This window comes from Anabrus simplex, chromosome X, assembly GCF_040414725.1.
Source record: "Anabrus simplex isolate iqAnaSimp1 chromosome X, ASM4041472v1, whole genome shotgun sequence".
NCBI lineage: Eukaryota > Metazoa > Arthropoda > Insecta > Orthoptera > Tettigoniidae > Anabrus > Anabrus simplex.
Window position 1 is genome coordinate 162,132,991 of NC_090279.1, and position 26,976 is coordinate 162,159,966.

Here is a 26,976-nt window from a genome sequence, read left to right on the forward strand (position 1 = left end):
TGTTGACCACACTATATGTGGTAGATCAAGTTCCCATGGTTTGTTACAGACACAAAGAAAACTATGAACGTGTGGTGAGGTGCTATTACACAATTCTTGTAATCAGGTCTAATGAAGGTTAAAGGTACATTCTACCAGGGTGCTAGCTATTTTAAGTGGACGATGTCTGGAGCACAGCCTATTGTTTCTAGTGCCAGTGATGTTATCATGGATTGATAGCTGATGGTTGTCAATGATCTTGTATTCCCTCACAAGCAAATTTTTCTTTACAAATGAGGTGGGGGAATGTGGCTGAGGCCTGGAAGTCAGAATGTTCGGGTGTATTCGACTGTACCAGTTATAACTCAGAATGTCTGATATTTTATATTCTGGATGTATTTCCAGTAGAAAAGTGTCTAGAAAAATTAATGATCAAAGAAAGATCAATGGTAAACATTGAAGAGGAAGGTGTACAGACCACTGAGCAGGCCAGGTAAAGTCACACATTTGGCACAAGAATGCACAAAGCCACCTACACAGTACACCTGGAGAAAAACTGAATCAAAAAGTTATTTCATTCCTACTACAATTCATAGTCAGCTATACTAGCGGCTCTTTAGCCTAGTGAAGCAGAAAAGGTTTGCGAAATTAAATGATTGAGTGAATGCATGTGTCACACGGACGGGAAAGGAAGGGGAGAGGAGATGAGCCTGGCGCAGGGAGAAACCGCGAACACAAGTGGCCCCCAAGGAAAGCCCGCACTGCACCCCACCATAGTTTCATCCCACAAACCCCCGTATATTAGCAGAAAAATAGGATACAGAAAATGTACATTAACATGGTGGGTAAAAATATTATCAATCACAAATCACAAGAACATACAATAGAAAATATTCTTCACAGTAACTCTTATAGGCAGTTGTTGAGTGTATGTAAAGTTCATCTTGCGTAGAAAACTGAAAAATACACAAAGAACAGAACTCTTCTCGTGCTTAGGTGAGTACTTATAAGAAAAAAACACAATGGGAATGACCTTGTGCTGCCTTGGCACTGGTCAAGTCCAAATAAAAGTAAAATGACATAGTACACAAAGTGCATCAAAGATGGCCAGCACGAGTAGGTAACTGAAAGCACCAGGAGTGGTGAAACGAATACAAGTTCCGAATTATTGGTACGTAAAGTTAAGTAACAAAAATCGTTAAGAGGAATAATAATAATAATAATAATAATAATAATAATAATAATAATAACAACAACAACAACAACATTTCAAGAAACATACCCCAGGGGGTAAATCTGCGGATAAATCCCTCGTCGTGAACGCCACGGCGCACGAGTCACGTTCGGATTCTGGGGGAGACTCGACATCATGCAAGAGACGAGTCGGAGCGTCTCGGTGTACCCCAAAGAGTTAAAAACTCAGGCCAAAATCTAAAACCTTTCTAGCAACTTTCAACATAAATTCACTTACACAAACTGGCAAGCTGAAAACCCTCACCAAAGCTCTTCAAGAAAATCAGATTCCATAATGGCCCTACAGGAAACAAGGTACCCAGATGAAGAGATTTTTGAATCCGAAGGCTACCGATTTTTCAAGAGCAAAGCGCAAAGAGGAATCCTCAATGGAGCTGTGATGCTTGGAACCGCGTTTGCTGTTAGAACCAAGATCCTTAAATCGGTTGCAAATTTCGAACCTGTGAATGACAGATTGTCTATACTCACAATTAAATGCGCGAACAAAACCTACGCCCTAGTTAACGCACATGCTCCTACAAACGATAAGAACAAGTCTGATCCAGACGAAGTTGATAATTTCTGGGACCTACTGGATGAAAAATTAAACAAAATCCCCAAACACCATGTCAAGCTTCTTTTAGGTGTCTTCAATGCCCAACTAGGTCGTGAACAGAAGTACAAAAAAGTTATAGGAAATTACCCTGCTCACAAAAGAACCAATCTCAACGGCAAAAGACTGGTGACCATTTGCGAAAATCACAACCTGCAGGTCATGTCGACCCACTTTCGCCATCTACCCAGAAAACAAATGACTTGGCGTTCTCCCGTCCAAGCTCTCGGAGAGTTTCAAATTGATCATGTTGCAATCTCCAGGAGAAACAGCCCTAAGATTATGAATGTCAAGGTAAAGAAAGGCATCAATGTGGGCTCAGATCATTATATGTCTCTTATCAAATTCAAACCAATTCCCGCAAACACAAGGAAGACAACCAAACAGATCACACGCTTCGACAATGATAAACTTTGGCAAAGGGTCGAGGAGTTCCAGGAGAAGGCTAGACCAAATGACTGTGACTTTAACAACGCCAAAAGTCTCCTTGTTGAGGCCGCCAAAGACGTTGCAGAAATCAAGAGAAGCAAAAAGCATGCCTGGTGGAATAGTACCTGCGAATCAGTCCTCCAAGAAAGACTCAATGCGTGGAAACAGTACTACTCTACGAAATCAGAAAATGTTTGGGAAACCTACAAAACCCAACGTGCCCAAGCAGCTAGGGTGTTCAGAACTGAGAAACGTAAATACGAAAAATCTCTCACTGAAAAGAGAGAACAAAACTTTAGGAAGAATGAAAGCAGAGAGTACTACAGAGCCTTCAAATGCAAACTCACTGGCTATAAACCACCATCTCTATGCTTTGAGCGAAAGGACGGCACACTGGCGACGTCAAATGAAGAAAATTGCAGCATTCTGGCAGATTACTTCAAGAATTTACTTAATTGCTCTAAACCGCAAAGCGCCATTGAGACCAAGGAACCCTTACTCAGGTACCCAGATTCCAGACCACCCGACAGAGATGAAATCAAGCGCCACATTGCCCATCTCAAAAATAACAAAGCGCTGGGGGAAGACTCAATAGTAGCAGAACTATGGAAATATGCCCCAGAGGAATCACTTGATATTTTGGAAAAGCAAATAGAAGAAATTTGGAACAAGGAGACCCTACCCGAAGATTGGAAAATAGCTTTGATCCATCCATTACACAAAAAAGGCAGCATGAAGAACATCAACAACTACAGAGGAATATCTTTGCTACCCGTGACTTACAAAATTCTATTACTTGCCATCCTGGAGCGTTTGGAAGCACAAGTCGAACATCAAATAGGTGAATACCAAGGAGGGTTCAGAAAAGGTCGCTCAACAGTGGAACAGATCCAAAATCTCAAAACGATCATCAGATATTGTACACTAAGTTCCAAGCAGTATGCGTCTGTCTTTGTGGACTTTAAGAAAGCGTACGACTCCATTGACTGGGAAGTCCTGCTAAACATCTTAAATGAATTTGGAGTTGATTTGAAACTACTGGCATTAATTAGAGCCACCCTGACCGATGCAAAATCCAAGGTGAAGTTCCACGGATGTCTCTCGCATTCCTTTGACATCAAAACAGGAGTCCGACAAGGTGATGGTCTATCCCCGATACTCTTCAACTGTGTTCTTGAAAAGATCATCAGAACCTGGCGGGTGAGATTACAGGAAACCAACTACAGTCCATTGAGAATAGGAACCAAATCCAAGGGAATCGCAACAGACTGCTTAGCATTTGCCGATGATATTGCTGTTCTCTCAAACGACATAGAAACCGCTAGAGCTCAAGTTGAAATTTTAAAGGAAATTGCCGAAAAAACTGGTTTGCAGATATCGTTTGAGAAAACAGAAGTAATGACTAACATCAAAGAGGATCCACCAAAACTCCATACAAAATATGGGGACATCACCCGAGTAGACAAATTCAAATACCTGGGTGAGATCATCATAAAAAATGGACTGGACAAAGAAGCACTTCAGGAGAGAGTAGGCAAACTGGAAATAGCCTACCAAACATCCCGCACAATCTACAACAAAAAATGCCTTTCCCAAAACACCAAGATACGTCACTATGAAACAGTTCTGAAGCCAGTAGTTCTATATGCAGCCAAAACCCTATCTCTAAATGCCAACAAAGGACTCCTTGAAAAACTGGAGAAAAGAGAACGCAAAATTGTGAGAGGAATCTTGGGATCAAAGTACAGAAATGGAATCCATCAAAAGAGATCCAACAAGGAAGTCTACAGAAAAATAGAGAAAATTACCGACACAATCAGAAAAAGACGGGCACGATTTTACGGTCATCTGAAAAGAATGGACGGAAGAAAGTTAACTAAGGAAATCTTTCACTTTTTTGATTCAAACCCCAAAACCACAATTCCCTGGTTTAGAAATACCAAAGAAGACCTGCAAATGCTACATATCTCAGCTGAAGACGCCCTTAACAGAGATCTCTTCCGCAAGAAAATATTGACGAACGGGCTAAACCGAGACGAGCAACCGAAGAGAAGACACAGTGCCACTTGGACAGAGGAGCGTAAGCAGGCCCACTCACAAAGAATGAGGGAAATTTGGACTCTAAAGAAGGCCAAGTTCAGTGTCAAATGCAACAAGACTTAACGTGGTCCTTGATGGCCCCAGCGAATTTTATATTATAATAATAATAATAATAATAATAATAATAATAATAATAATAATAATAATAATAATAACAAGAGAACAAGTACGTAAAAACTAATATACAGGTAATAAAATGTTGAAAAAAATAGAAAGGTAACACTAATGCAGTATTTAAGAGCCAGAAGGCAAAAGTTGTGAGATTAGAAACACATGCTATTAACTTGTGACACCAGAACAAACCAACTGTAAGAAAGTAAAACAATGGATATGTAGCACATAAGATGAAAGGGGAAATAATGCACCGAAAACACAAGAAAGAAAGAAAGAAAGAAAGAAAGAAAGAAAGAAGCACACACACACGTGTAAATGAATAAAGCATTTAGCGTAAACACTGCACAGGCTTGATGTTCACTTGCACCAAGAGAGCACTTGTGGCGCTTAATGCCGGTGAGTGAAGGGGAAGGGGACGACCGCAGCCAAGAGCATCGCTAAGTACTTGTCAAACAGGCCGAACAGAAATAATAATTACTATGACGTAAAGGGGTGAGGTAGAATAGAAATGGATGGAAGCTAGATAATAGCAGGAGGAAAGAGGTGGGCGAGGGCAGGAGTACGAGAATTATTGAGAAGAGCAGTAGGTAGAGGAGATAAGGTGAGGGCTTCTTGAACTATCGCATTATGATTGGAAGTAGCTCGAGTGAGGTAGGTAAATGGAGATAATGAAGGTTGGTCAGAATCATGGTAAAATAATACAGATGGAAATGGAGTGAAGGGGTATCGTAGGGGAGATGGAAGGCAATATGGACGGCATGTCGGTCAAGTCTAGTCCATTTTTTTTTTTTTTTTTTTTTTTTTTTTTTTGCTAGGGGCTTTACGTCGCACCGACACAGATAGGTCTTACGGTGACGATGGGATAGGAAAGGCTTAGGAGTTGGAAGGAAGCGGCCGTGGCCTTAATTAAGGTACAGCCCCAGCATTTGCCTGGTGTGAAAATGGGAAACCACGGAAAACCATTTTCAGGGCTACCGATAGTGGGATACGAACCTACTATCTCCTGGATGCAAGCTCACAGCCGCTCTAGTCAATTTGGCATATTCAGTGGGATGGGCATCTATCCATGTTAAAGAAGCATACGTAGCAAGGGGACGAATTAAATATTTATAGATGTTGAGGATTTGGGGAGGGGATAAACCCCACGTGGAACTGGTTAAGGAGCAGACGACGCTGAAATGACGATAGGTTTTCTTATGGATGGCTGTTAGGTGGCGATCCCAACGTAAGTTATTCTGAAATTGTATCCCGAGGTAGGTTAGTAGATTATTTTCAATGAAAGGTATGTTATACATAGTTAGTTGGATTTGATTACGTGGGGGGCAAATACAGGATTTTTTCCGGAAGATGATGAATTGAGTTTTGGAGGGGTTAACGGAAATATGCCAGGAATTGAGCCATGATTCAAGAGAGGAGAGATAACGTTGGACTTAGTTTTGAATAGAGATGTGGGAACGACCAAGGGCGAGGAGGGCAAGGTCATCGGCATATTGATACAGGCAAAGACGAGGATCCGGGTGGGAGATATCATAGGTGTACAAAATATACAGAAGAGGGGACAATGGGGAGCCTTCAGCTAAGCCAGAAGTAATAGGAAAAGTGTAGGAGGGGGTAACATGGATTGTGATCGTGGCTTTCCGGGTTTTGAGGTAGCTGAACAGGAGGCGAAGAATGGTGGTGGGGAGAGGTAAGTGACTTAATTTATAAAAAAGACCAGGATGCCAAACTGAATCAAACGCTTTATCTACATCTAAGCATATTAAAGCCACGGAACGGTGGGATTTGAGATAGGCGGTGATATGGAAAAGATGATCTTGAGTAGAAAAGTGGGGTCGAAAACCAGCTTGGGAAGAGGGCAGGACGTTCAAGGACTGTAAATAACGGGAGAGTCTTTTACAAAGTATTCCTTCAAAGATCTTGGAAAGAACAGATAAAAGAGATATGGGCCTGTAAGAGTGACTATCAGAGGGGAGTTAGTTGGGTTTTAGAAATAGGAGAATAATGGCATGACCCCAGTGGTCGGGGTACATGCCAGTGTACAACATAGTATTATTATAGATAGTACAGAGGGTATGAATCGAAGGTCAAGGGCACTTCGCAAATATGACGGTAGGTAATGCGGTCATAGCCAGGAGCGGTATTGTATTTGTGACGTAGAAAAAGAATTTCGGAAGGAGTGATGTGGGCGTTAAGAGGGTGAGTGAAATCGACATCACAAAAATGAAGGAAGGAAGGCTGAAAGTGAGGTTGAGTAGGATTACTGTGGTGTAAAATAAGAGGTTCATCAGGATGAGAATAACGAGGGAGGAGAGCGGGAGAAAAAAGTTTAGAGTAGTAGTCGGCGAAAATTTCAGCTTTGTCTTTGTCCGTAAGAGAAGGGGTAGATCCAGTACTGAGAGGGTAGGTGGGGACGGATTTGTGAGTTTTAGTAAGTCATCGAAAAGTGGTCCAAAATTTACGTGGTTCGTGAAAGTCATTAAGATCAGAGCAAGCTGTCGTCCAGTTACGTTTCTTCATTGCTTTAATATAAGAACGAGCATGTCTCATAAGTCGGCGGTGTTCACGAAGGATCTCAGGGTCACGGGTTCGAGTATAGGATTTGAAGTAATCGTGGGCCAGCTGAAGGAGAGATAAGGCTTTAGGGGGATGGGTGGCTTGGAGGGATGATAAGAGTGACGGGGAATGTGAAGGCAATCAGCTATTGTGATAGCGAGTAAGGTTAGGGAGGGAGGTAGGGGGAAGGGAGTCACGCAAGATATTAGCGATGGTAGCATGGTAATTAGACCAGTTAGTTTGAGAGAAACGTCGTGTAGGAGGGGGACGAGGTGTAGAAATGCGTGAAAAGTAAGATAGATGAACTATAGTGAGGAGAGCAGCAGCATGGTCAGAATCGATACGAAGGAGGAGATGAATTTTAAGGTTGGAGAAAGAAAGAAGGGGAAACAATCAGGACATCAGGGGTGGTATTGGAAATAGGGTGGGTGGGGAAGGGGAAGGAAATATGTATGCCCCGGATATGTGACTCTAATGTAGTAAAAGTATTAGAAACGGAAACATTATATGAACGAATATTAATGTCAGCGACAAAAATATAGTTAGTAAAAGTGGCATCTAAATATTGAAGAAAGTCATTAGGAGGAGGCAAATAGAGAATAACAAATGTAAGAGAGGAGTGATCTGGAAAGAAAGTTTCAAGAATGAAATATTCGGAGAAGTTATTAGGAAAACTATACAACTGCTTTCGAGTGGGAATAGGTTTTTTTAATACCGATAGCTACGTCCCTACGAGCCGCACCAAGACGATCAGCTGGATAGAGGGTATAGGGAGGTAACGAAGGCTGTTGATTAGCAATGAGAAATATTTCGTTCAAGATAAAGATGTCTGGGGCATACAGGTTAAGGGAAAAGTCCAGGAGCACACGACTGGTATTCAGAGATTGAATATTAACATAATATACTTGTAACATTAACTATAAATAGGGAACGCATTCAGGGGAAAGAACGCAAAATGCATTCAATTCCCCGAATAGGCCACGTCCATGTGCGTGTTAAACACCAGTCTTGGACTTGGGAGAGGGTGTGGGGGCGGTGAAAGGGGAGGACGTTCTGGAGTACCACGTATGATGTTCTCAGAACATGGGGTAGGGAGACAGGAGGAAGGGGCAGGGGTTGGAAGGTCTTGGGAAATAACAGGGACCACGAGCTCAGGTTTGGAAGATTCTGGAGCGGGGCGGGCACAACATTTAAAAGAAAAAGAAGGATGGGGCTGGTCACAACTAACACACTTAGGCTGAGCCTTATTAGGACAAGTAGAAGTTAAATGCTCTTGGCTACAGATGCCACATACCTGGGGGTGAACACACGGGGCTCCGGGAGCGTGATCGAAAATGCTGGCACTGCTCGCACCTGGTCTTTTGGGGCGCCGCCGAACGTGAAGCTTCCACTCGATGGCGTTGGCCATAGATAACCACTCTATCACGCAGCAGATTGTCCAAAGTGGTGACGTCCCTCCACAGGATACGGATGAGGGAGGTGGGACCCTGGCCATTACGAATCCGGACCACCTTGAAGATCTGATGACCCTGGATCTGGAGCTGGGCGGCTATTTCGTCACTGGTCTAGACCCTCTTAACTCTGTAGGCCACCACAGACTGTATCGGTATTGGGGAGCCGGACGTCGAGCCGGGGCCTGTTGAGTGATGTTCACAGCTTGGGCTTTGGAACCAAAATGAGCCAAGCCGATGTTGGTAGAGAGAATGGTATAAAATGGTTGTCTGGTTTCAATGGTGAAGTAGCCATCTCTTGCACGTTGAATTTCAATGTTGAAATCAGAATAATTAGGAAAAAAGTGAATGATAATCTGATAGATAGATCTGGAATTAGCTTTGTTCTGGTCAATATGAAGTAGTTTAGTGACACAGAACGGTTCAGGGGGAAGTGAGGTAGGGTGCACGACACTCCTCTGGCATGTAAGGCAGGGCAGAAGAAGGTGAACGAGGAGTCATGTGGAAAGGGGCCACAATGTCGGCCCCGTCCAGATGATAGAAGTTAGAAATGCCTAGAACTTTCTGGGCAGAGGTAACTGCAGCCTGCTGACGAAGGATTGAACCAGGGGATGTAAGAACCAAACCCGGAGACCCGGCTTAGGCAGCACACCGTTTCTTCCTAACCCGTTCAGCTTCCGTACACCTGGAGAAGTAGAGTTCACACCACCAAAGAACATTATTGTGCTCTTGTTAAAAGTAATAGGATTGAAGAAGGTTTTAAGTGCACGTCAGAAATGCATCTGCATGACTTGCAATCTAATGCCTGGTTCTGGGATGGCAAGATATCTGTCTGATAGCTCTTGATTAGTTACAGCTGTCGACTCGATAAATCTTTGCTGCGTTGCACAGCAGAATAGCAGCTAACTTATCGAACTGTTAACTATTGGCTCATTGATCAAGTTTCAAAAATACACACTAGATGCCACACCACACACTGCTTTGCTTTTGTGCATTACATGTATTCCCTAGACTGTCAGGCGCATACGCACAAGTAATACATCGCATTTGAGCTTTCTCTTCTTTGCGATGCAGCAAGAAATTGGTATTCGACTAGTTCTTGCAGACATGGGTGTCAGTTTCATAGTGTTTAAGGACAGTCAGAAGAATTCGATACTGTTTGAGGATTTCTAATGAAATAGGCACACCGGCAGCACATGTCATGCGTAATCTACAGTACTTTGCACTGAGCCTTATAAATATACCGTATCTATTCCATGTTATTACACAATATGAACATTGCTCGACCACAGTATAACGATAAATATCGGGTAATTAACATAATTATACAACCTGTTAGTTCCTTGTAATGTAATATCGTTAATTAAAAACAATCTACGATAAAAGTGTGTGCTCACTAAAAAATGCAAGTAGGCCTACTACAATAAATGTGTAATTATCTGTTATACTCAGTTATAAGTGCTTTTATGGAAACAAATGCAGAGACATACAAATATGATAAGACTCAGTAGTATTAAAGGGTATTGTAATTAATATTTGATCAACAGGGGACAATGGAAAATTATCTGTCATAGGACGCAAATTGTTCCCTATAACCTCAGTCAAATGTATGACATTATATTTGTTTAGCATGTACTGTATCTGTTTTTGAATTCGCTTTCACTATATTTCACTAGAACATTAGGCCGACGATGATATAATCATGGCCATTCTCGAATGTTCACCATTTCTACAATTTCTTCATCGGAAGAAGATGAGAAAGCCATAGAAAATTTTAACAAACACAACATTAGCTGCTGATATTGAAGTACTGTGCACACGCCCACCAAGTTAACAAATAGATGTCTCCTGCTCAAGGCCCTCTAAATTAGCAGGCGATTTATCGAACCAATAGATGTACCTTACGTTTGCGCAACACGAAAACGCAAGTTAACCATTCTTTACCACTATAGGTTCAATATCTTACATTCCAGAAACCGGGCATTAGTACCGCAAAAGCCAAGCAACCACACAAAGCATTTACCTTGATTGGTCAGCTGAAATCTGTTGCCCCAGAGAACTCTAAGATGGTCATCCTCATTCCAGCAGTAATTGCCAGAGTTTTCCCCTGGGGATGCCACAGAACTTTCACAGCACGTAGGTCATACATAGACGAGCGAGGTAGCCTCATGGTGTGAGCTCCACTTGCCGGAGTCCACAGGCAAATGTTGGTTGTGTGAGATGCTGATGCCAGTCGTGTTGAACAGGGATCCCACTGTACATCTGTAACACAAACAATGCCTTGGCCATGACAGGAATACACAACTTACTCGAGCAAGAGACTGGATGATTACAGTCAAATCTCTCAGCAAGATCCTTGATTAAAATTACATTTTAACAATGCTGGTAAGTTCTACTGGCATGAAAAACAAACAAACAAACAAATTTTACATTACATTAATAAGAACTTTGAAAACTATGTAATTTCTATGTTATTCCTTTGTAAAGTCTCCATCACATGTGATCCGTAGTATATCTTATCACTCCTGGCAGCCTGTTAATAAATGAGGTTGGCCTTTTGTTTTTAAAACAATAGCCCCTTATGTATATATATATATATCCATGTTTAAAAATATAATGGTTTTTTTTTTTTACGTCCCACTAACTACTTTGACGGTTGTTGGAGAAGCCGAGGTGCCGGAATTTTTCCCTGCAGAAAATCTTTTACGTGCCAGTAATTCTACCAACACGAGGCTGATGTATCTGTATCTGAGTAACCTTCAAATACAACCGGGCTAAGCCAGAATTGAACCTACCAAGTTGGAGTCAGAAGCCCAGCGCCTCAACCATCTGGGCCACTCAGCCCGGCTATCCAATGTGGTACATACAGCCCCTTAATGCCTTAACTTGTCAAAACGACTGCTGCCCAGCGAGAGGGAGAGTAGATATATTGGAATGCTACACAACCAACCTGACAACATTCTCAGGCCCATTACTTGGCTTTTGTGATCAGGTCTGCTCAGACAGCTCCTCAGCTGGTCTCATGAGGCTGAATGTACCATGTTCTAGTTCCCAGTCCAGAGTAAAATCCCTACACTGACTGGGAAATGAACACGGAGCATCCAAGCACGTTACAAGAGGTCTGTGCAGGCAGAGATTCTTAGGCCCGGCCCAATATGAAACGAACAGGAGCCCGACCCAAGTACATGAATACATTATAGTTTATCTCCCTTCTGTCCCAAATTTTATATGCAATATGTTTTAAACAAAATGATTAATTGGAAGAGTGGACATTACTATTAACATTAAGTCTCCCACTGACAAATGCCATAAATTAGTTTTCCTTTTCTGACCCCTAAGCCCAGCACAAGCCTGTGCAGACCTCATTACATGCTTCCCCTACACCACAGGGCAGATCTGTGTTAAGAGATTCCCTGCTGATACTGTACTACTTTCATACCTACAACTGGTTTGCAGTGGACGATAAGCGAATGTATGTTCCCACTCTTCACATCCCAGATCCAGAGAATGGCAGGCATCGAATCGTCACGAGACACTAGGAACTGGCCACAAGGACTGAAGGAGACCAGTCCCACTCCTCGGTTCAAGTGAAGAGCTTCGGGATCAGGCTCGATACGGGAGATGGTTACGGGACGCTCCGACACTTTCTCGACTGGAAAGAAAAATACAAAATATGAATGCTGAAAGGAGGATACTAAAAAACAATAAGGACAAGCAACCATGATGAAAAACATGGGCTGCACAGCAGTAAATGAAATATACAACCAAACCTTAACTTAATAAAAATACAAGGTAAAATACTGGGAAGTTATAGCACCCAGGAGACAGTTCCAAATTTATTACTCAATCCTTAAACCAGGGAAAAGTGGAGACAGTGCAGAAGATTACAGACCCATAGCCCTTTTAAGTGTCTGCTACAAACTACTGGAGAGAGTAATATACAACAGAATCTCAGCCAAAATCCTAGAGCACATACCACTTGAACAAGCTGGCTTCAGACCAAGCCGCAGCTGTACCGACCAGGTGTTAGCCCTAACCACCCATATTGAGAGGGGATTTCAAGATCGAAAGAAGACCGTAGCAGTGTTCGTAGATCTGTCATCAGCTTATGACACAGTCTGGCGAAAAGGAATGATCCTCAAATTCCTGAAGTTAATCCCTTGTAAGACGCTTGCCACCCTGCTGAATAATATGTTGGCTAATAGAATGATTGAAGTACACCTACATGGCAACATAAGTAAAACTTACAAACTGAGTGACGGATTACCACAGGGATCGGTACTGGCCCCATTTCTCTTCAACGTATATACAGCAGATCTACCTTCAACTAACGCTAGGAAGTTTATATACGCTGACGACATCTGTTTGGCAGCCCAGTCTGGTGATTTTGCTGGAGCAGAAACCACACTCACTAAAGATCTCTGCAGAATTGATAATTATTTTAAAACCTGGCGACTGAAACCAAACATAACAAAAACAGAGGTCAGCTGCTTTCATTTGAGCAACAGACAAGCCAATTATGTCCCTCAGGTTCAATTCAGAGGTCATATACTGAAGTTCAATCCTCATCCAAAATATCTAGGCGTTACCTTGGATTGATCTTTGACTTACAGCGAACATGTACGCAAAACATCTGCCAAGATCAAAACCCGCAATAACATCCTGCACAAACTCACAGGAACAAGCTGGGGCCCATCTGCATCCACCCTCCGAACTACAGCACTTGCGTTAGTATACCCAGTAGCCGAATACTGCTGCCCAGTATGGCTCAACAGTGCCCATACAAAGATAGACACTCAGTTAAACGATACAATGAGGACTATATCAGGAACCATCCAATCCACACCTTTGGATTGGTTACCAGTTCTTTCAAATATTCCACCTCCTCATCTCCGAAGACAAATGGCACTGAAGAAAGAATGGGTTAAATGCTGTGACAATCCTCTTCTACCAATACATCAAGACTGCCTACGTGAAGATCTCAGGCTGAAATCTAGGAACCCTTCTTGGTTACTAGGAAAGAGGCTAGCCTAAGATGAATTTCATACTAACACTGCCTGGCGCGATGGGTGGGCAGCTTCAAACCCTGACAGATTAGGTCTAATTTCTGATCCAGTTATGCAACCTCCTGGTTTCAACTTACCCAGAAAAATCTAGTCATCACTTAATCGGATCAGAACTCAACATGGCAGATGCAACTTCTGGAAACACAAGTGGAAGATTACCAGCGATCCTTACTGCGACTGCTCTGACGTGCCTCAGACCGTTCAACATATCGTCACAGAGTGCCTACTCCGAAGATTCAGTGGGACAATAAAGGATATCCACGAGGCCAGTGATGAAGCTGTGAGTTGGCTAACAAAACTGGACATTCAGCTTTAGCAGCAATGCAGATATTGATGAGCTCAAATGTATAAATATAGTTTGTTTATTACGTACTTGTTCTGTGTGTATAGATGAAACTGTTTTTCGTGTAATTGTACATATTTGTTAATAACCAAATTGTAACAATGTATCCTCATGCCATACGAAATATATATATATAATTTTTTTTCAAACACTTTAAAAGAAATTCATCCATAGTACAACTTTTTTTACAAGTTGCTTAATGTCGCCCCGACACAGATAGGTCTTATGGCGACGATGGGGGAGGAAAGGGCTAGGAATGGGAAGAGAGCAGCCATGGCCTTAAATAAGGTACAGCCCCAGAATTTGCCTGGCGTGAAAATGGGAAGCCACGAAAAACCATCTTCAGGACTGTTAACAGTGGGGTTCGAACACCACACTATCTTTCAAATACTGGCCGCCATCCACAATAAAAGAAATTGACCTAAGTGTGTTCAGAGATTCCCTGCAGATTGTACACCAACACCTGTAAGGTTTCACAGAAAAGTAAAATAAAGCACTTCCTCCGCAGGGTACTGGATTTGGAATTTCTCATTTATAATAACCAAAACTGAATGCATGATTGTTTCATCTTTAAACTAATTATTGAGCTGTACCCCACAGTAACCCTTGCCTAAGGATACTTCTTCCTCAATATGCTTTCTTAATTTGCATGCTATAAAAAATGAGTGGCAGGAAAAAACAAACCATATTGGCCTGAATATAAGATGAGGATTTTTCCATGAAAATGTAAAAAAACAACAACGCAGTTATCTTATATTCGCAGCCTACCATTTCAAAAGTATAATTCCCTAGCTGTACAGAGTTATGCAGCGACTGTCGTCATGTGCTTCGCAGCTGAGCTCATGGTCACGAACACACAGAAATTTCTCCAGTTTTCATGACTTTTTTCAAAATTGTGGTTTGTGTTTGATGATAAGCAAAACTGAAAACAATACATTCAAGAACTTTTGAAATTCAATACTTGCATTCGAAACTATGTTCTCGAGTTACAACAAAACCTTTAAAACTTTAGTAGCCCTATAAGAATAAATTGATAAGAGTGTCCACCTTTTCAATACAATATATCAAGTAAATGATATTACATCCGTGGTAGAGTGTCGGCCTCCGAATCCCAAGATAGCGGGTTCAAACCCGGCAGAGGTAGTCGGATTTTTGAAGGGCGGAAAAAAGTCCATTCGACACTCCATGTCGTACGATGTCGGCACGTAAAAGATCTCTGGTGATACATTTGGTATTTACCCGACAAAATTAATTAAATCTCAGCCATAGACGCCCAAGAGAGATCCAGTTTACTCTGTCTGCCAACTAGCGGACCTAGAGTAAAACGGAACGTCGAAATTGACGAGCAGACAGCCAGATGGCGTCAAATCGAAATGTCTGCACACGGTAGCTGAGGCCATACGATGATTATTATTATTATTATTATTATTTATTGAAAAGAGGACTCTCTTGTCAATTTATTCTTATAATTGCAGTTTAATACGGAACAAAAAAATGAAATTTCTAGCTTATAATTGAGTAGCCCTAACGGTAATTTATGCGGCACAACCCTTACAGAAACTTATGACATATACAAAATAATAAGAAAAAATTAAGAAAAATCAAAGTATTTTGCCACTGTATTGAGTGTGTTTATATCGGATATACTTTATTTTATTACACAACTAAAAAAGTACGTATGATGATTGGTGCTTGGTTTTGCGTCACTCATTCGGGGGGTCTCTCTGCTTCTGCCAGCTGACCTCGGACTGACTGTTTTAGGCTTGCAGTCAACGAGCATGCTAATGTACGACACAGTGCCACATGTGACAAATGCCAGAGCACTACTGTTTAGAACTACAGTAGAAGTCTGTTATAGCGAGAATTTACAACGGGGAAAAATTTACTCTCTATAGCGGATTGTCGTTATACCCGATTTTCCCTAAGTTTCAGAAAAACAAATATTTCACCATGCACCTATCATGGAAACATATTGTACGTCCCGGTAAAATAATAATAATTTCGCTGTAAATTTATGAAGGAACAGCCTTTCTGAAATTTAACCCGATGTGGTAATAAATTAACCTCTGAAATCAGTGTCGCATACTGTCGTATCTTGGGATGTATAACATCATTTTTATTTATTTACTGTACCTAGTACTAAAGTTAACTGCTGTGCTGAGTGGCTCAGACGGTTGAGGCACTGGCCTTCAGACCCCAACTTGGTAGGTTCGATCCTGGCTCAGTCCAGTGGTATATGAAGGTTCTGAAATACGTCAGCCTCGTGTCTGTAGATTTACTGGTAAGTAAAAGAACTCCTGCGGGACTAAATTTTGGCACCTCGACATCTCCGAAAACTGGTAAAAGTAGTTAATGGTATGTACAGCCAATTACATAGTCATTACTGAAATCAGTTGTTTATTTCGGCCTTTATTTTGACCGAGCTAACGAAAGATATCAGTCAAGTTTTTATGCACTTATGAAGAAAAATTGTGAAGGCACGTTCTCTCTAGTTTCGAAACTTGAATGTTTATTTTCACCTGTCAATGGGGATTAATAATTGGCAGCACGAGACAGCTCGCTAGTGTGGGTAGTAGGCGTAGTGATAAATTGATATGGATGATCGATCATGTTCAGAAACACACAACTTAAAATGACTGTTGTACACCATCACATTTTTCTTTCAGTTCAATACTTCACAAGAAAAATTTCAAATCTTGTCAAAAACGGTTCAACATTGCTGAAGGTTTGACAAGATTTGGCAGGGTTTGATAGAATTTTGTTTTAATGTGGAGGAAAGTCAACCAGCAGTTGTGGTTCTTGGACTAGCAGTGTGATATAGTCTTAAAAAGAAGGAAAACGTGCAGCAAGGCATAATTTACATGAAAAAATAAATAAATTGCAATATTTTTGCTACATAATTTTTTTTTTGCTAGGGGCTTTACGTCGCACTGACACAGATAGGTCTTATGGCGACGATGGGATAGGAAAGGCCTAGGAGTTGGAAGGAAGCGGCCGTGGCCTTAATTAAGGTACAGCCCCAGCATTTGCCTGGTGTGAAAATGGGAAACCAAGGAAAACCATCTTCAGGGCTGCCGATAGTGGGATTCGAACCTACTATCTCCCGGATGCAAGCTCACAGCCGCGCGCCTCTACGCGCACGGCCAACTCGCCCGGTCTACATAAATTTTGTAATGTATTTGCTGCCTTAACATAATTTGCAGAGGTTATGTTATATTGCATTTATGCACATGATTTGAATTTAAAAAATGACAGCAATGCAATGGAAATTCATATCTTATTGCACAGAAACATATTAGGAATTCAATAATAATATTAATTGTGTTATTTGCTTCCTATATTGGGATAATTCGCTACTACTACTACTACTACTACTACTACTACTACTACTTCTTCTTCTTCTTCTTTTATGACCACATAGGATCACTTTAGTCAGTCCGTCGTTCAGGTCTCTTTGAAGGGATTGTTCGGGCTTTGCGGTCCTCCCAGTACTTCTTCAGACGCTCCGATCTTCGTGCCCTTTCCTCAGTTGAAAATGTGCGTGTTGTTGGTTTGTTTTGTGTAAGGGTAAAGGTTTGTATTCTTGAGTTTTGTATTCAATTGTATCTTATTTTTGGTGTCTTCTGTTGTAAGGCCTATTTCCTTCAGATCCTCTCTTACTTCTCTGATCCATTTACATCCTGTTGTGGTATTTTTTGAGACGAGATTGTGTTGTACTAGTTGTTTCAGAAGTCTCGAGTCCTGCATCCTCATGATATGTCCAAAGAATCCCAGTCTCCTCTTACGCATAGTATCTGTAATGGGTTCTAGCTCTTTGTACACGACTTTGTTAGGTATTAACCGCCACTGTCCATCTTTCTGATATTTTTTGTTGATACAGGTTCTTCCAATCCTCCTTTCAATTTTCTGAAGTCTGTCAGTCTTTGATTGTTTATTCAGGTAAAAGAGTGTTTCTGCTGCATATGTAGCTTCCGGTTTTATAACTGTGTTGTAGTGTTTTATTTTTGTATTTATTGATAGACATTTCTTTTTGTAGATATCCCATGTTAATTTTTGTGCTTTAGCTAATCTATTTGTTCTTACTTGGATTGAGATTTTTTCATTTAAGTTATGTGTTATTACTTCTCCAAGATATTTAAACTGAGTTACTATTTTGATTTTATTACCATTTATGCTGACTTCTTTTAGCTGTGTTGGTTTTTGGGGCATAATTTCTGTTTTTTCAAATGATATTTTGAGGCCAATTTTATTTGCAATGTTTTGAAGTTCTGATATCTGGGTTTTTGCTTCTTTTATGTCCACTGCTAGTAATGCTAAATCGTCAGCAAAACCCAGGCAATTTGTTTTGATTTTTCGGCCAATCTTTATTTTGGGGGGACATTTTCTAAACCATTCCCTCATTACCATTTCTAGAGCACAGTTAAATAATAGTGGTGAGAGCCCATCTCCCTGCCGTAGTCCAGTTTTAATTTCAAATGTCTCTGATGTTTCCCCCCTAAACTTCACTTTTGACTTGGTATTGGTGAGAGTCAATTTTATCATGTTTATTAATTTGGGGTGTAGTCCAAGGTGTCTTAAAATTTTAAACAGAGATTCTCTATGGATGCAATCATAAGCTTTCTTGAAATCTACAAATGTTATCACCATATCTCTGTTTCTTCTCCTGTTATAGTCCATTATCAACTTAAGACTCATGATCTGATCAGGACAGCTCCTCCAGGGTCTGAAACCTCCTTGATATTCTCCTAGTTCTTTCTCAAGTTGTAAACTTATCCTATTAAGGATGATTATTGAAAATATTTTGTATGTTATGTCTAGGAGAGAGATTCCCCTGTAGTTATTAGGGTCGGTTTTGTCCCCTTTTTTGTGCAGAGGATGAATGAGGGCTGTTGTCCAGTGTTCTGGTAGTTCTTCTTTAACCCATTAGTGCATGAAGTTTCCTGGTTGCATTTTAGTTAATTTTTTTGTGTTTTCCTAACCATATGTAAGTACATTAAATATATATTATGCATAGAACACGGGATATTGCGTACTTTGGTAGGGAGGTGCGATCCGAAAAATCGGATCACGTGCAAGGATAAAATACACTGTGGAAGAGGGAGAGGAAGAGAAGACTCAATAATAGAAGACCAGTACAACAACGATAGTTTCTTTATTGTTGATTTTGTCAGAATATCAGTTACATATACACTCACATACAAAAAACATGCTCAAATGTTGATACAAACAATATTTTTTTGCTCAAAATTCTGTACTTCTATCATACTTTTGTTGAGTTCTTCAAAGAAACTGCCTAAGTCATAATACCACCACTGTTTTCCTAGTATGAATGGTAGGCCTTGAAACATTTCGGGTGCAGGCCTACATCACATTTGTCGCACATGAATTTTGCTTTACCTGAACACTGGCGACATTTCTTTTCCGTGCTCACAGGAATAATCCAGTGGTTCCTTCCGTCGAAGCGACTATCTATGTTGGGATCACACGGTTGTTTTCCCCTTCTAGAAACAGTTCCATGCGTCTTCAGCAAACTAACGCATACATCCCTTCGATACTTCAGGAGACTTTGCAATTTATCATCATCCGGCAAGACTTTACGCATTATCAGCCATGCATTGACAATACAAACGTCCAGTAAGTAAACAAAGATGGGCCAGTACCACTTTTTTTGACGTATTCTGGTTCTGTATGTCGCCACTAACTGATCCATTAGATCTACACCCCCCATTCCTTTATTATAGGAGCCAAAAAGTGTAGGCTGCTTGATTGTCACCTTTCCTTTCTTTTCCTTGGACCATCTAGAGCAGGTTCCTTCTCTATTTTCACCGTGGTTTGTTGCTATGGTAACAACATTGTTATCCTTCCACCTGACGGCAAGTATTTCACCCGAAGAGCGGAAATCGCTGGATCCACGCGGCAGTTTCTTCATTTCTGCTGTGCTGATGAGAGGGCATTTCTCAGTACGGCCTTCTCGAATAGTTCCCATTGCACAGTAACCTTCATCAGACAGGTGTTTGAGCAATTTTATTGACGTGAAATAGTTATCAAAGTATAGCTTGAACCCTTTGTGTGGGGGTACCTCTGCAGATTTTATTAGTGAGATAACTGTATCACCACCTAAGCCAAACTGCTTCTCATCATTTTCTTCCTTCCCTGTATAAATTTTGAAGGACACCATATAACCAGATGAAGAACAAAGTGCCCAGTTCTTGAAACCAAATCTTATTGGTTTACCTCTTATATATTGCTTAGCATAATGTTTTCCATAGTATGGAATCATACTTTCGTCTATAGACAAGTGCTCTTCAAGTCCACCATGGCTCCTGAAATTTTCGTTCAGTATATCGATGATAGGTCTCAACTTGTACAGACGATCGCTCGGGTCAATGTTGTCATTATCATTGAAATGCAGGTAGTGCAAAATACTTTCAAATCTATTACAGCGGATGCTGTTGGCTAAAAGCTTGGGAACATCTTCATCTGCTGACCAGTACATCCTTCTGTTGGGATATTTAGCATACCCTGATAAAAGCAGGCCTCCTATCAGTACGGTACCCAAAATTCAGACTCTGTTAGGCCGAGAATAAAATTTTTCTGAGCTGCATATTTATTGCTTTCCTCTACAATTTTCTGTACCAAATTCTTTGAAAAAAAACAACTTAAAAAACTACAATGGTGTTTGGCATGTTTCTGCAGTCTCAGACACAGGTATTGGTTTCACACTGAGTTTTCAAGACAGGATGAGGATCTGATTTCCTCCATGTAAAATTTTGTTTTTCCCTCACCGGAACACGTTTCTTCTTTCGTGGGAGTCCACCATTTTCATCTATTTCAGATACCTGAACAACTTTTGAACCAGACGCGATAGGTTCTGGTGTAAGTCCGAGAGAATTTTCGGTTTCTTCAAAGTCGGTGTCATTAGTCTGTATTTCACACGAGGTAATCATCATCCTCCAACCAAGGTGGTTAAGGTTACCTTCATGTTCGTCATCTGTTTTATCACTGTCAATGTCTGTCTCCCTACCCTCAGCTGGAACTGCAGCATATATTACATTCTCAGTGTCATCACTGTCTTCCTCGTCCTCTTCCTCAAGCATTTCGATTATCTTGGCCACAGGGAGGCTGAAACAAAATGAGAAACAAATATTGTACTCATTATGTTGAGATCAGAAACATCCTACAACAATTACAACATTTAGTTGGTATTGTATAAGGAGAACAATGTAAGACTGCTTTGCATGTGATCCGATTTTTCGGATCCACGAAAATAAATCACGTTATTTCCAAAACATATGAACGTACTTGTCTAAAATACATATCAAACAAAAGCATGGATTCTCAACAATACTTCTACAACAAATAAGAGATCAGATATGTTATAAATAAGTGATATTTTTGCAAAATACTTACCACATGCTGTGAACAGTGCTCCTCCGAGACGCCATGTTGTCTTCTAATGAATACTGTATCAGTCTGGCCAACTGCACGCACTAACTAATGGTACTGACTTGTTCAGAAGGAATTACTGAACAGATATGAAAGTGGAAAGAAAAGAAAATCACACAATTATGAAATTTAAATCCTGAAATACCAAGATCCGATTTTTCGTATCATATGCACTAATGGGTTAATCCAGATAGAGACAAGTTGTTGATGGAGGGCAACTTTTGCTGAGGTTCCTGCATATTTCCAGATTTCCGCAAAGGTCTGATCTTCTCCTGGCGCTTTGTAGTTTTTTAATTTATTCAGAGCTTGGTAGACTTCCTTTATTGTGGGGGGATTGATGTTTTCTGGTGATGTTTTTATCGGGGTGTTGGTGTCCAAATGAAGGAGTTCTGTAGGTTCCTCACAATTTAAAAGCTTGTTGAAATGTTTAGCCAGAATTTCTGCATTGTCTTTATTGTTATGGGCCAGCTTACCATCTTCATCCTTCATCAGTAGGGTCGGGGGTTCATATTTTTGGAGCTGCTTTCTGAAGGTTTTGTAGTAGTCCCTTGATTTAGTTTTACTGAACTGTTCTTCAATTAACTGCAGGGTGTCCTTATGATGTTGTCTTTTTATTCTTCTTAAGACTTGGGTAGTTTCTTTTCTCTGTTTTACTAGCTTTTGATAGGATATTTCTGTCTTTTGGGACTGATGTAATAGCCATGCCTGATGTCTTTTCTCCACTGTTTCATCACATTCACTGTTCCACCATTGGTGTTTTTTACGTGGTTTAATTGGAGCTAGGTCTTCTGCAATTTGTTTAAGGTTGTGTACTAAGTCTTCAAGTTTGTCTGTGATTTTTATTTTTTCAGTTGCTTTCTGGTAATTTTTGTTGTTGATTAGCTGGGTAGGATCTATTTTTCTTTTAGTTTTAAGGGCTTGCTTTTGTTGTCTCCTCTGGGGAGTGAGTTTAATTTTAATTTTAACTACGTAGTGATCTGAACCTGTGTCTATTCCTCGGAGGACTTTGACGTTATAGATCTCTTTGTGGTGGTATTTGTCCATGCAGACGTGGTCCAGTTGCCATTCTCCTTTAGTGTAGTCAGGGTGTTTCCATGTTTTGAGTTTTTGAGGTTTCCTCTTAAAACATGTAGATTTTGAGATTAAATTATGGTTTCTACACAGGTCAACTAGTCTCTCTCCATTTTTATTTGTTTTCTTGTGTGCTGGCCATTTTCCGATGATGTCACGGTATTTTCTTTCTCTGCCTAGTTGAGCGTTGAAGTCGCCTATTAATAATTTTATATGGTGTTTGGGGATGTTATCTATGGTCTGGTCCAATAGGTCCCAAAATTCTCCTATTTCCTCCTGGTCTTTTGAGGAGTTGTTTTTATCATTAGTGGGAGCATGGGCATTTATTATAGTATAGATTTTATTAGATGCCTTTAAGGTGAGCGTTGAGAGTCGTGGAGACTGTGATCTGAATTCTTGAACTGAGTTTATTATTTTAAGGCTGACCAAAAATCCTGTTCCAAATTGTGGGACATTCTTCATCACTCTCTTCCCGGGTATACCTTTATAAAGTCTGTACCCTTGAGATTCCAAGGCATCCTGGTCAGTGTTTCTAATTTCCTGTAATCCCATGATAAGAATTTTGTGTTGGTCCATTATGTTGGTGATCACTTTTAGTTTACCGGTTTGCATGAGTGAGTTTATGTTGTGTGTAGAGAAGTATGTTATCTGCTTTGGTTTGATTCTTGATTTTGTCTCATTCGTGTATGTAGTACTGGGGTATTTCCGTGCCTCCGACTTCACGGTATCTTTCAGGTGGCAGCCCACCGTATCCGAATGCTGCCTTCTCTGAACTCTTGGTTCAGCCGGTGGAGTATTCCTTAAAAGACCTTCCATGATTGACTGTCAAGGTGTCACCTGTGTGGGACTAGGTCCCGAATTACAACTCTGGATGTGATCCAGTGAGGTGATAATGAGGCCGCTCCTCTGGAGTACAGACGCCTTGTGCAGCCGCCCCTAACCTGGAGAACAGACGCTGCATAATGGATTCCAGTGGCATTTCCTCCACTGTGGGGACCATCACCCCACCCAAAGGGGCTCATTCGCCCGAAGCCGTTGGCCCCCTTAGGGAGTCAGGTTATTTCCCGCCGCCCAACACTCGGCGTACTACTACTACTACTACTAATAATAATAATAATAAGCGAAGATCGTCATAAATCGAACATTGCGGGCAGTGTTTACTTATAGGTTATCATACGGTAATAAATATAAAAGCTGACCACTTCCTTGAGAAATTTCTCTTCTACCTTCTCGTACGCTACCGCTTTATTCATTTTATTGTGGTACTCTTCAGAAACATGGAACTTTAGCAGTTAATACACACGCAACATCCCTGGTCAAGAAGCCATTTTTGTTGTTACATTCCTAGCAATCCCAGCATGCCTGGCAACAGCGTGCACCGTTAATACTCAAATGCAATGGTCAATTCTGTCAAAGTCTTTGATCGACAGGACATGAATTGAGTTTCAATACACAACTTTTTATAATACAAAATAACACACACCAGCATGTGTCTTACTCCCACTGTTCCATGACTAAATGGTTAGTATGCTGGCTTTGGGTCAGAGGGGTCCCGGGTTTGATTCCCGCTAGGGTCGGGAATTTTAACCACCATTAGTTAATTTCGCTAGCACGGGGGGCTAGGTGTACGTGTCATCTTCATCATCATTTCATCCTCATCATGACGCGCAGGTCGCCTACGGGAGTCAAATCAAAAGACCTGCACCTGGCGAGCCGAACCTGTCCTCGGACACTACCGGCACTAAAAGCCATACACCATTTCATTTCATACACACCAGCATAATTCAAACAAAGGACCAGTTACCAAAACTGGCGAAAAGTGCAGCGATTAAAAATGTTTCACCACGCAAAATGAAAGTTAAAATTATTCTGGGCTATATTACATTTGCATTTAAAGTTTCCATTCACAACACTAAATCTGAATACAGAGTTACCTTACAGAGGCTTCGGGAAGGAGTCCGAAGTTGCTTGCTTCAGTCTTGTGCCGGCAATGTTGTACCTTATCACAAAATTCTTCATTCACTGGATAGCCACCAAATCGTCTAGTGATGTGTCATTTACTGCATAAAATATTTTTAAAACATCTGAAGCACCCATGACTTCAGACTGTGTTGATACATCTGTGATGTCTCCGTCCTCCTCATTCTCGTCGGATTCATCGTGTGAGTTAGTAGGCTTAACGAGTTCAAGAATTTCACTCTTATTCAGATCCCCGCACACAGGCACACCTTTGTCAGCTTTTACATAATCGTCAAATTGACAGGCAACTTCCAGCTGAGAAGAGACATGATTCCAGCTATCTGGCACTTCGAGATGAGGAAGTTCCTCCTCAATAATTTCGTTTTCTCTTTCACTACGTTGCAAGCCAGCATGTCTGAAACATGCAGAAATTGCAGCGGGAGATATGGTTTCCCACGACACTGCGATACCTTGGATAACTTCCAGTACATTCCATTTCAGTACTCGTTTTACCTCAAGCCTACGCACGAATGAGTTGAGCAGTATGCTATGAAAGCGGTGTTTAAGGCATTTAAATATGGGCTGATCAAGTGGTTGTAGCACACTGGTACAATTTGGTGGTAGGAATACCATTTCAATATTCCGGAACTCAACATTTGGATGAGTGGGTCAATGGTCTATAAAAAGAACGACTTTTCTGTTCTTCGATCCCATTCTCGAATTAAAAGCTTCAAGCCACTGCTTAAAAAGCGCCTATGCCATCCATGCTTTCCTGTTCACTTCATACGTGCACGAAATGTTACGCCTTTAAATGCTTGAAGGTTGGCTGACTTGCCGATAATAAACGGTTTCAGTTTATCACTACGGTCCATATTGCAGCACAAAAGAACGGTTAGTTGTTCTATGCTGCGTTTTCCACCTTTGCATGGGTCGCCCTTCACCGCAAGAGTCCTTTGGGGTAATAAATTATAGAAAAGTGCAGATTCATCAGCGTTGTAGACATCTTTGGGCTCGTACCTTTCAAGAATTTCACACGGAGAATTGGAAGCCAGTCATTGACCACTTTTTCGTCCACACTTCCCGATTCGCCTTTTATTGTATTAAGCGAAATGACACATCCGGCTTTAAAGAGGTTTGAGCATTCATTGCTGCACTGGAAGTCTGAAATATTTAGTCTGAGAGCCAAGTCTTGCGCCTTAGATTTTAACATGAGCCCTGAAATAGGAAAACCAGTGACTCGTTTCTGGGTAAACCACTAAAAAAAGGGCAGCTTCAAGGTCAGCATGGTCTGCGCCACGCACTTTTTTTACTCCCGCTTGGAATGCTACCTTTTAAAACAGCGTCTTTGATTTTCTCCTTATTTTTAAGGATAGTAAATAGAGTCAAAGATGTTAAATTATACCGCCTGCCTATTTCACTTTTGCTCACACTGCTTTTTTCACAAGCCTGCAAAATTTCATATTTTGTAGCCAAATCTAACTATTTTCGTTTCCCACTCAACATTGTAATGTGTTAAGTCACAGCAGAATGAAGTGGATTTGTTTTTGTTTTTTTGCTATTGACTTTACGTTGTACCGTCTTATGGCGACGATGGGACAGTAAAAGGGCTAGGACTGGGAAGGAAATGGCCGTGGCATTAAGGTACAGCCCCAGCATTTGCCTGGTGTGAAAATGGGAAACCACGGAAAACCATCTTCAGGGCTGCCGACAATGGTGGGATGACACTCCCCGTGTCACTTCAGTTGATGTTTGGTTAAGTGTCCCCATCTGAGCCTCAAAAATTGCATCACTGATGACTTTTTTGCAGAAAGTTGCCACGTTGTCATCAAGTGCAGCCAATTCTTCTGCAATGTGCCTGCCAAATGTCCTCCTGCGACTTGAGTTTTTTTGCAACAATCTGCAGTACCTCATCAGCTGGGTCGGGATTTTTACTCCTCTTTGGATGCCTTGATGAAGAGGACGCAGAGGATGTATTTGACAGTGATATTACTTCTTCTATTTTAACCTCATCAATATTGTCATCACCGTTCTGGAAACAATAATTTAACTTGCATGTAAAAGGAAAGGCTTCCATATGTTTTGAACTAATTAGATAATAATTATATCACAATAATATCTCTAAATATATTTTTACCTTACCTGATTTATTATGTCATCCTCATGAATTGATTCCTGCATTGTACAGACACTTGACCTTGGAGTTTCTTGATCTGCCAAAAATAACAGTTCATCAAAATGCCACAGCGTAGGATGATAAACTTCAACAGTGCCAGTTCCCGATCTTTTTGAGTCTCTCACTTTCTTTAGTTCCTTCCGAAATCAGGTTCCAAGCAAGTTAAATTTTTACATAACTCTATCTTTATTTGCTTCGGGATCAACCTCTTTGAGTTTTTCTCTTAACAAATCGTAAGCAACTTTTTAAATTTCGATCTGCATATTCCTTAAGGGTTATAAATTTCATGTTGTTGGTCCGTATTGAACTGAGAATAACATATGAGTAACAACACAGTAAAGGTTTCCACCTATTCAATACAAAATATATTCACAATATTTTAAAATTACATGGAACTAGTTTCGACCCATCTAGGGGTCATCATCAGCCACATCAAAGCAAAGATC

General features: G+C 40.9%; 1 protein-coding gene across 1 annotated transcript in view; it reads right to left on the reverse strand.

Moving 5' to 3' along the window:
* Window positions 1-8,936: 8,936 nt before the first annotated feature.
* LOC136886743 (WD repeat-containing protein WRAP73) overlaps window positions 8,937-26,976 on the reverse strand; it is a 48,519-nt gene continuing 30,479 nt past the window's right edge. Inside the window, exons 6-8 of the mRNA XM_067159547.2 lie at window positions 11,912-12,124; window positions 10,496-10,734; window positions 8,937-9,157 (exon numbers count right to left, since the gene is read on the reverse strand). Coding sequence (XP_067015648.2) covers window positions 10,505-10,734; window positions 11,912-12,124 — 443 coding nt within the window. The 3' untranslated portion in view covers window positions 8,937-9,157; window positions 10,496-10,504. The remainder of the gene's footprint in view (window positions 9,158-10,495; window positions 10,735-11,911; window positions 12,125-26,976) is intronic.